The sequence below is a fragment of the Rutidosis leptorrhynchoides genome, chromosome 8 (genome assembly GCF_046630445.1).
Source record: "Rutidosis leptorrhynchoides isolate AG116_Rl617_1_P2 chromosome 8, CSIRO_AGI_Rlap_v1, whole genome shotgun sequence".
NCBI lineage: Eukaryota > Viridiplantae > Streptophyta > Magnoliopsida > Asterales > Asteraceae > Rutidosis > Rutidosis leptorrhynchoides.
In genome coordinates, this window is record NC_092340.1 from 49308903 (window position 1) to 49318989 (window position 10087).

Sequence of the window (10087 nt, forward strand, 5' to 3'; positions counted from 1 at the left end):
GTGGTTTTGTGATTGTTTTTGTGACATTTTTTTGTGTGGTTTTGTGTTGTTAACGGTATGAACGTTATGCAGGGAGGCTACTAACAGAAAGCTAGAGTCGATTAAAGAAGAATGAGTGACAGATTAAGGAGGATGGTACTGTGAACCATGTCTCACACACATGTAATATGTTCCTTGACTTCGAAGAAACAATTTAAGATTTTCAGACCATGTCAGATAAGCAATGGCCGTGTTATCTTGACCAGTAGACAGAAAAGCGAACAATTAGATTCCAAAATATAGCATTAAGGCCTTCTAAAAAAGCATCAGTATGAAGCAGAGAGGTTTTAAGTCTTACAGTAAACAAAAAACTAGGCAGAAACAAAAGATGGTGCCTTCACATCAAACACAACCTACTATTATCTCTTTCAAGTATTAGTAGCCCTGGTGTAAATTTGTTGGCTAGCATGAGTAGATACCATCCTAATTGCACCTCTTGCCATCAAATCCTTGATTGCCTTTCTTGCCAAAGATCCATTGATCTATAACAAAACAAACTATAAGTAATATGAAATAAACTAGTCATATGTCCATACATTATTAAATAACAATATTTATAATTATTTGATGAACTTTGATTGCTATTGTATTGTGATCAATTTAAAAAAAGCTGAAGTTTTGTCACTTCGAAGTTTCGAACATAAAACAAGTAAGAAACGACTTTCACAAAGCACATAAAAAGTTGCTTATAAAAGTATTTGAAAGCAGATTTATGAATACCCTTAATCTGTCTGATAAGATGGAAGGAGTGATAAGCTTGAACTTAGGAGCCTCAGAAAGAAGCTTGTCATAAGTAGCCTTGTCAAAAAGAACCATGTTGTTCACCTTCTCCTTTTGCTTTCCTTTGCTCCACTTCTAAATAACCATTTCAAATACAACTGTAAGCACTAGTTATTTTTTACAACAGCCAGATCATATCACAATTGCTACATTATACAGATTCCATCTGCAAAATATTTTTAACAAAGCAACATAGCTAATCACATGAAAACTACCAGCATGCAAGAGAATAGAAGAATGATAAGAGTTCAGCTGTACAAAATTATACATATAAACTGTTTCACTGTTTAATAGCATAGTTTAAATCAGATTGCAGTATATAATAAGGAAATCAGATTGCAGGTGTAATTAAACAGATACATCACAGCATGTACAGCTGTAACATCCATAATATTTAAGGGGTCTAGATGATGTTTTTGAAAGGTTGAGGGACTAAAGGTGTATGAGTCCCAATCTTGTACTATAAGCTGGAAATAGTGAGTTCTAAATCATTCTAGACAAATATTGATACAAATAATAGAGAGGAAGAGAAAAGTGACGAGCAAGACAGAAATGGAGAAGAAATTAGGGTTTTGATTCTCATCAAATTGGAGCTAAAAGCTATTGATTTTGTGCAATTGGTGGTAGACTAATCCCTTGGGTGTAGAAATAACTAAGGGAATCATCTTCCTTCTTCATCTCAAGTGTTGTGGTAAGAACCCTAGCTTTAACTAAATGGGTTTTCTTTTAGATTATGATATGTGGTGTTGTTTGATGATGATACTAGTTCAAGCATGATGCATAAGCATCATGGATGAATTAGGGTTGGGTAATTGTAACTAAAATTTATGATTTTAGTGTTTTAAATGAAGATGGTGGTGATGATTTATGATAAAATTCAATCCTTCATAGTCTTGTTACTCTAGAGTTAGTGAATTAGTGTTTTGGGTATGTTTGTGAGTTGAAAATTTGGTATAAATTATTAAACCCGTAGTTACAAAAGCTGCACAAACGATGATCTTGTAAAGGTCGTATCTAATCAACCGTAGCTCCGTTTGGGGCGTGTGAGCACTTTTCGGAAAGGTCTTGGAGTATACTTTCCAACTAATAAGTTTGTCTTTTCTGAATCGGTGTTTAAACGGGTCAGAATTAAGGGACAAAGGGGCTGTCCAGATTTGGTTAAATGGGTAAAAAGTGATTAAAGTGTTGTTGTTTGGAAATTTGGACTTGGTACAAGTGTCAATAACTTTAGGGTGTTATTGGACTTGAATTACCACATGCAGTGGTGATGGGTCGAATCCTTTTTGGGTCAAGTGTAATAGGCGTTAAAATTGTACTTGTTTGTGGGCTAGAATTACCACCCTTGGTGGTAATTTGGTTGTGTCCATTTAAATGTCTAAATGGGAGGATTTTGGTGAGCAAGGTGGAAACCCTAGGCTAAGAGATGATGGTGTCGGATTCTCTTTTAGAGAATGCGTGTTTGTGTGTTTATATGTCTATGTGTTGTATAGGTAAATACTTGCTCGGATGTGTTGATGGCGGTTGTGCTTCCAAGTTACTTGTTGCGCGCTATCAAGGTGAGTGTAATAATTGTATGTATATGTGCATAGGTTATATGTGCGACCCGTAGTCAAACCGGCGAATATTTGACTATGAGTAACTTATGTTCAAACCGGCGAATATTTGACCAAAGATGATTTGTTAATAAACCGACGAATATTTGTGCATATGATGATGTGACGTGGCTAGTGGACTATGAGTTAGACCACATGGCTAGTGGACTATGAGTTAGACCACATGGCGAGTGGACTATGAGTTAGACCACATGGCGAGTGGACTATGAGTTAGGCCACTAAAGTGGACTATGAGTTAGGCCACTTGTTGTCTAGTAACTCTGATTGGACACTGGATAACGTTTGGGCGGCCACCCGATGATTTGGATATCCTTATGTGTTATGATTGAGTTTTAATGTTTGATTGATGTGATGTAGCATGCTTTAATGTGTTTCTTATCGTGATAACATTTGGTGCCTATACGATTGCATGCTCGGTGTTATAGTCGTGATTGTATGAGCTATGTGTATGTATGTATGATTATTACATTCACTAAGCGTTAGCTTATTCCGTTGTTGTTTACCTTTTTATAGGTACCGGTGTGATGACGTGAAGATATCTAGTTTTAGACTAGATGTCTAAGAATTGTTTGAGCTTATGATGTGGTTGTTACTACCTTATTAGACTCGGGTTGGGGGTAAGTGGTCTCGGGATCATGCTCTTGGTATTGGTTTGGGTTGTTAAGTCCTAAACAGTTCGTTGTGTAATTTGGGTCAAATTTACACTTTTGTATTATGTAACGGGTCGTGGGCCACCCGATATATGATTAAACTTGTTTAAGCGTTTCGTTGTGTGATTTTGTCGTACGTTGAATCCTAAACAGATTTTGGTTGATATGAATGAGTTTGGGTAACTTTTGTGTTGGTTTTGAATTGTGTCAAAATGCATAAAAAAAAAAGTTGTCGTTTTTGAAGTTGAGTCGGGGTCGTTTCAAGTGGTATCAGAGCATGGTCTAAGGAATCTAGGTAACTTTGCGATAGGTGCCTAGACTTAGACTTGATTGTGTGGAATTAAATGCGGACTTGTAGAAATACGGTTCGTATTGCGAATGGTTAGTGCCTTAGTGTAGGTACACTAACTAAGACCTGTGGTTATGTGGGGCCTTAATTGGTATTTGCGCTTGTGCCTTAGATAGATAGTCGCCTATAGTAGTAGGTTGACTAGGAGGTTGCTTTTGATGATAAATCCTTAAGTAGTAGGATGACATGTGGTTATGATATATGTGCATTTATTATTTTATTGTATATATACATATACATATATCTTTTGGTGCGGTGTCCTAGGGATGAATCTATTGGAGAGATTGGGTTATTGGTGATTGTGAATGATCAAGTTCACCGAGGATTTGGATCATTCGGGTGTACTAGGAGTTGTCGCGTGTTTTGTTTTATGTGAATGTCGCACTAGTTCGGGTAAAGTACTTTATATGGACATGTGAAAATGGTAAGGTACGCAATTGTATTAGTGCTTGATCACCATTATTACAATACGTATTTTGACACCAAGCATGACATGTTGAGTACCGAACGGATGAACGTGACATTGTTAGGAAATATTTGGTGGTGATTTAGGAGTCAGGTAATGGTTCCTAGAGTGCGTTCCTAGAGTGCGTTGGTCTAAGGTGTTGTGTTTGTTATCACCTTAGGAGTATAGTGAATCGAGGAGAGTTATGGTAAACATAGACATTTATGGCGAGTACGTATACTTGTGAGATTGGTGCATTCGTAGTCACCCTAAGTAGCGGGTGCAATGTCGAGATTGATATGATGAGAGTCTTCTACCATAACTAGGATGACCGTAGTGGGTGTGTGGCGTAGACTTGGGATCCAACAAGTCTCGTGGGATGCAACAAGTCTCGTGATAGTAGTAAGTGTTATAACCTGGTCGAGTGTGTAGTTAGGGAATCACGTAGTGATTCCAATCGTGAGTCAACATGAGTGATTGTGTACCGGGGAGTCATTGGGTCATTAACTCGCGGGAGTGAGACCCGTATGACGAGGAATTGTGATAGAACATAGGTGTGCTAATGAGGCACATTGGGTAATTTTCCTTGAGGAATTCCCTTGTGTTGATAATTTTGGCAGTGAACAAAGGAGTATAAGGCCTGGTATCACCAAGCATCTCGTCTCGTTAGTGATATATAAATGTGTAGTAAGGCTAAATATCTTGGCCTGGGTAAACTTGTGAGGAACGTGCGTTCACTAGAAAGACTGTTAAGCTAGAGCATCGTAATGTTTATCGAGTGGATATGACTATAAGTCATCAAGTGGCGAGTTGTAAAAGTACATATTTATTCGCTTAAGTGAGCTATGTAGTTGAGAGTGGTGTTTGTATACTCCAAGTTTGATTAAGAGGAAGTAAGTAGTGTGAATGTAGCGATGACGTACGTGACAGAGTAGCCTAAGGCATTCTTAGGAGTCTTCCCAAAAATTGTTGTTAGATGGTAATCTTCGTGGTAGAAGAATTGATAAGAGTGTTAGGTGTAACGGGTGAGTTCGGTAAAGTTATCTTCACGTACGCTATTACGTCCGTAAGGGTGTGCTTGTGTTGAGTTTTAGTTTTGTAAGAAACTCGGCAAAGATATTCGGAAAGGAAGTAGAACAATAGTGTGTGCGGTAATGTGAGTACCACCATGTTGAGTGGCGTAATAAGTGACATTGGGTAATATGGAACCCAAAAACCGAGCTCCTAAACCTCGGTATATGGTGAGAGAGCACATAATTCTAGGACAGGTGCCTTTTATGCCTGCTCATGTATTTTTCGATTCCGATGATAATGTAGTCATTATTGTGTTTACATTTTTCTTTTACATGTAAGAAACCTTTAAGAAGAGTGGTGGATGACAATGTAGAAGGGTCGGTGTAATAATTTGACTGTTGTAAGGTCGAGCTTGTAAGCATTGTAATAAATTCCTTGTGTGCAATGGATGAATAAAAATTAACTCTATGGTTGTTGCCATGAACAACCACGGAACAATGATAGTTGACACGGGTGCGGTAAGTTATTGATACGGGAATTCTCGTTACTCTTACGTGCTCGGGGTGTAAGATTGAATGGTGAGACGACATGGGACTTGACGGCTAGTTGGGCCGAATAAATTAGTAAGGTGCTTACATTGTAGGTGATGCATTTGCTAATTAGATTAGTCACTCTTTTTGCGAGAGTGAGTAAATGACTACTAGTAATTAAACGGTCAAGTGAGTAGAAGATCGAGTAGGATCGACTAACGTGTATGACGACTAAGGTTATTGAGTATGCCGTTTTTAGGGGTCCGAAGTGAATTTTTGGAAATTTGGTACTTTTGACCAACTATGATAATAGTTAAGTCAGTTGAAAGGCTACAAATTCACGGGATTTTATCATCTTGTCGATGTTGATGTAGAGTTGAACCCTAAGTGGGGGAGTTTTACTGCCGCCGAAGAAATATCGGAGTATACAGTTCCAGACCTCAGTTTCAACCCGAAATCTTAATGTGGTAGGGTATTGAGCCAGTGATATTGAACTCTAGGTCCAGTGTTTTGATCGTTGAGATATGGTTTATGGAGTATTAAGTGTGGAGTCAATTGTAGTAGGTTTAATTAAACTGCAAGTCCTTGTAAGTTTGGTGTCGAGTATCACCATTAATCCATTATGTGAGAGGAGGTTAGATATGATATTGTGGTCACTTAGAAATTCTGTAATGGAGATGTGACTGTCACTAGGAATGCTTTTGTATCGTGATTTGGGGATGTCGGGAATCCCTTAAGGTGATAAATAGATGATTATGAGTCGGTTATCGAGGAACTTGCATCTTTTCCCTCTTCGAGAAGCGTGTTCGTTGGAACCTTTAATGAATTACCCCACTATAAGGTCGAGTGTTGGGTGAGGAATTCCAATTTCGATTGTCTCAAATAGAGACACTCGGTTAGCTGATTGATTTTCGTGTAAATACCCTGGGGGTTGTGAGAACTTATTAGTGATAGAGTGCCGATATCCTCCATAACGGGTGGTCATGGCGAGAGGCCCATCCGGCGTTGGTGGGCATATTGTAGGTCGTACGATAAAATTCAGAGGTAGATAAAATGAATATTCTTGATTGGTAGAATTTTGGTATAATAATAGCTTTCTTGCTAGCATTGGAAGCCACTTTATGTAGTGCAATGTGAGAAAAAGGGGGAACCCCGATGTAATCGGATGTGATTAGTTAATAGAGCGTGAGTGTAACGTTGTTGTTTCGAACAAATTAGGATTGACAAAATCGTGTGCGAATAGGTCGAAGAGACCGTTAACGTTCCAAGAGGCACGATATGATGATGCTTAAGACTTCACCATGGAAAAGAGTAATATGTTGTGCTAATGAGAAATGTTAATTCCCAGTTTGTGGACCACTTAGGGCTGACAAGAGTTATGAAGTAGAATATTTGTTGAAGCTAACGAATAACTTGCGAGTAAATGTCTTCCTTATGAGTAAATGCGTATGTCGTTAGAAGATAAGTACCCTTTAAGTGGAGTATTCGAGGTGTGGTTTCAGAACTTGTTTGTTAAATGTCAACACTAAAAAGGGTGTCGAATTAGTGTGTTAGCTGAAGAATTAGCGTTGCAATACCTACTTTAAATAGTGGCGCGGATCACGGGGACGTGATCCAATATAAGTGGGGGAGAGTTGTAACATCCATAATATTTAAGGGGTCTAGATGATGTTTTTGAAAGGTTGAGGGACTAAAGGTGTATGAGTCCCAATCTTGTACTATAAGCTGGAAATAGTGAGTTCTAAATCATTCTAGACAAATATTGATACAAATAATAGAGAGGAAGAGAAAAGTGACGAGCAAGAGAGAAATGGAGAAAAAATTAGGGTTTTGATTCTCATCAAATTGGAGCTAAAAGCTAGTGATTTTGTGCAATTGGTGGTAGACTAATCCCTTGGGTGTAGAAATAACTAAGGGAATCATCTTCCTTCTTCATCTCAAATGTTGTGGTAAGAACCCTAGCTTTAACTAAATGGGTTTTCTTTTAGATTATGATATGTGGTGTTGTTTGATGATGATACTAGTTCAAGCATGATGCATAAGCATCATGGATGAATTAGGGTTGGGTAATTGTAACTAAAATTTATGATTTTAGTGTTTTAAATGAAGATGGTGGTGATGATTTATGATAAAATTCAATCCTTCATAGTCTTGACTCTAGAGTTAGTGAATTAGTGTTTTGGGTATGTTTGTGAGTTGAAAATTTGGTATAAATTATTAAACCCGTAGTTACAAAAGCTGCACAAACGATGATCTTGTAAAGGTCGTATCTAATCAACCGTAGCTCCGTTTGGGGCGTGTGAGCACTTTTCGGAAAGGTCTTGGAGTATACTTTCCAACTAATAAGTTTGTCTTTTCTGAATCGGTGTTTAAACGGGTCAGAATTAAGGGACAAAGGGGCTGTCCAGATTTGGTTAAATGGGTAAAAAGTGATTAAAGTGTTGTTGTTTGGAAATTTGGACTTGGTACAAGTGTCAATAACTTTAGGGTGTTATTGGACTTGAATTACCACATGCAGTGGTGATGGGTCGAATCCTTTTTGGGTCAAGTGTAATAGGCGTTAAAATTGTACTTGTTTGTGGGCTAGAATTACCACCCTTGGTGGTAATTTGGTTGTGTCCATTTAAATGTCTAAATGGGAGGATTTTGGTGAGCAAGGTGGAAACCCTAGGCTAAGAGATGATGGTGTCGGATTCTCTTTTAGAGAATGCGTGTTTATGTGTTTATATGTCTATGTGTTGTATAGGTAAATACTTGCTCGGATGTGTTGATGGCGGTTGTGCTTCCAAGTTACTTGTTGCGCGTTATCAAGGTGAGTGTAATAATTGTATGTATATGTGCATAGGTTATATGTGCGACCCGTAGTCAAACCGGCGAATATTTGACTATGAGTAACTTATGTTCAAACCGGCGAATATTTGACCAAAGATGATTTGTTAATAAACCGACGAATATTTGTGCATATGATGATGTGACGTGGCTAGTGGACTATGAGTTAGACCACATGGCGAGTGGACTATGAGTTAGACCACATGGCGAGTGGACTATGAGTTAGGCCACTAAAGTGGACTATGAGTTAGACCACTTGTTGTCTAGTAACTCTGATTGGACACTGGATAACGTTTGGGCGGCCACCCGATGATTTGGATATCCTTGTGTTATGATTGAGTTTTAATGTTTGATTGATGTGATGTAGCATGCTTTAATGTGTTTCTTATCGTGATAACATTTGGTGCCTATACGATTGCATGCTCGGTGTTATAGTCGTGATTGTATGAGCTATGTGTATGTATGTATGATTATTACATTCACTAAGCGTTAGCTTATTCCGTTGTTGTTTACCTTTTTATAGGTACCGGTGTGATGACGTGAAGATATCTAGTTTTAGACTAGATGTCTAAGAATTGTTTGAGCTTATGATGTGGTTGTTACTACCTTATTAGACTCGGGTTGGGGGTAAGTGGTCTCGGGATCATGCTCTTGGTATTGGTTTGGGTTGTTAAGTCCTAAACAGTTCGTTGTGTAATTTGGGTCAAATTTACACTTTTGTATTATGTAACGGGTCGTGGGCCACCCGATATATGATTAAACTTGTTTAAGCGTTTCGTTGTGTGATTTTGTCGTACGTTGAATCCTAAACAGATTTTGGTTGATATGAATGAGTTTGGGTAACTTTTGTGTTGGTTTTGAATTGTGTCAAAATGCATAAAAAAAAAAAAGTTGTCGTTTTTGAAATTGAGTCGGGGTCGTTTCAACAGCATTAACATAAAACCCTAAATTACTGCTTAATCACCGGATTTACAAGATCAGTAGAAGGAAATTAACAAAAATTCTAATCAATCTAACGCATCAGATACATAAAAACATAAACTTTAATAAGGAATTAAAAAATTAGATCAAAATTTGACCTTCTTTTTCTGCTTTCCACCACCGGACTTAGCTGGCTTAGACGACGGCGGCGGGGCCTTTTCCTTCTTCGGAGCCTAAATTTAAGAAAATGAAGAAATTGTTAAGATTATTACAATTGAATTGATAAAATGAAACTTTCAATTGATGAAGTCACATACGAAAAACCTAACTAACCATGAAATCTGATGATATGTAACTCTGTCGGGTTTGGAAGTTGTAAAGAAAAGAAGCTGCGTGAGTGAATTTTGTGGTTTGTGTTTATATATAGCTAGGGTTTTGATGGTTCTGATTAAGTTAGCGGGTTATGTCTATCGGGTCGGGTTTTATATGTAACCGGTGTAATTATTTTTTCTTTTTACCTTTTAATTCTACATCCACTTATGTTAATTCCCCCCTCTATATTGACACAACTAAACTAAATGGAGCCCTCCCATTAGTTGAGACTCATTTTGACAATTGTTCATAACTAAATATTAATCCAAATCGAAGTCCACTGTAGCATAGTAGAAATCTCAAATAGTAGTGTTTGGCAACAAAAAAAAAAAGCCCGGAATGACAAGTTTTTATGTTTTTAATTACAACTCAAACTGTTGATATGTGTGTAACCGTTAAACACTTTACTATGTAGATTAAGTTTGTAATGAATCGCCGGCAAAGTAATCGTTGGCAATTTTCAGCTGCGAAGCGGACACCCTTTATCTTGTTCCTTGTTCATACTAAGAGTGAGAGTAAGACTATTTGTAACGGGTGCAAGTAAC

General features: G+C 37.8%; 1 protein-coding gene and 2 long non-coding RNA genes across 3 annotated transcripts; 2 read left to right on the forward strand and 1 right to left on the reverse strand.

Annotated features, from left to right (window-relative positions):
* On the reverse strand, positions 1–9550 carry LOC139862008 (small ribosomal subunit protein eS25-like). The gene is made up of 4 exons (XM_071850546.1): positions 9504–9550; positions 9329–9403; positions 760–894; positions 1–521 (listed from the first exon to the last, which is right to left on the reverse strand). The coding sequence occupies exons 1-4, from the start codon at positions 9504–9506 to the stop codon at positions 408–410; spliced, it is 327 nt and encodes a 108-aa protein (XP_071706647.1). The 5' UTR covers positions 9507–9550; the 3' UTR covers positions 1–407.
* LOC139861457 (uncharacterized) lies at positions 1413–3084 on the forward strand. The gene is made up of 3 exons (XR_011763767.1): positions 1413–1510; positions 2310–2375; positions 2946–3084. It is a non-coding gene; the product is annotated as an uncharacterized lncRNA (long non-coding RNA).
* LOC139861378 (uncharacterized) lies at positions 7050–8913 on the forward strand. Its single transcript, XR_011763745.1, has 3 exons — positions 7050–7369; positions 8167–8232; positions 8773–8913. It is a non-coding gene; the product is annotated as an uncharacterized lncRNA (long non-coding RNA).
* Positions 9551–10087: the final 537 nt, after the last annotated feature.

Excerpts from the sequence above, each read along its gene's own strand:
- LOC139862008 (XM_071850546.1), bottom strand. Across the intron at positions 895-9,328 it reads GTGGAAAGCAGAAAAAGAAG|AAGTGGAGCAAAGGAAAGCA; the intron begins GTCAAATTTTGA and ends ATGGTTATTTAG. Across the intron at positions 522-759 it reads TCTTATCAGACAGATTAAGG|ATCAATGGATCTTTGGCAAG; the intron begins GTATTCATAAAT and ends GTTTTGTTATAG.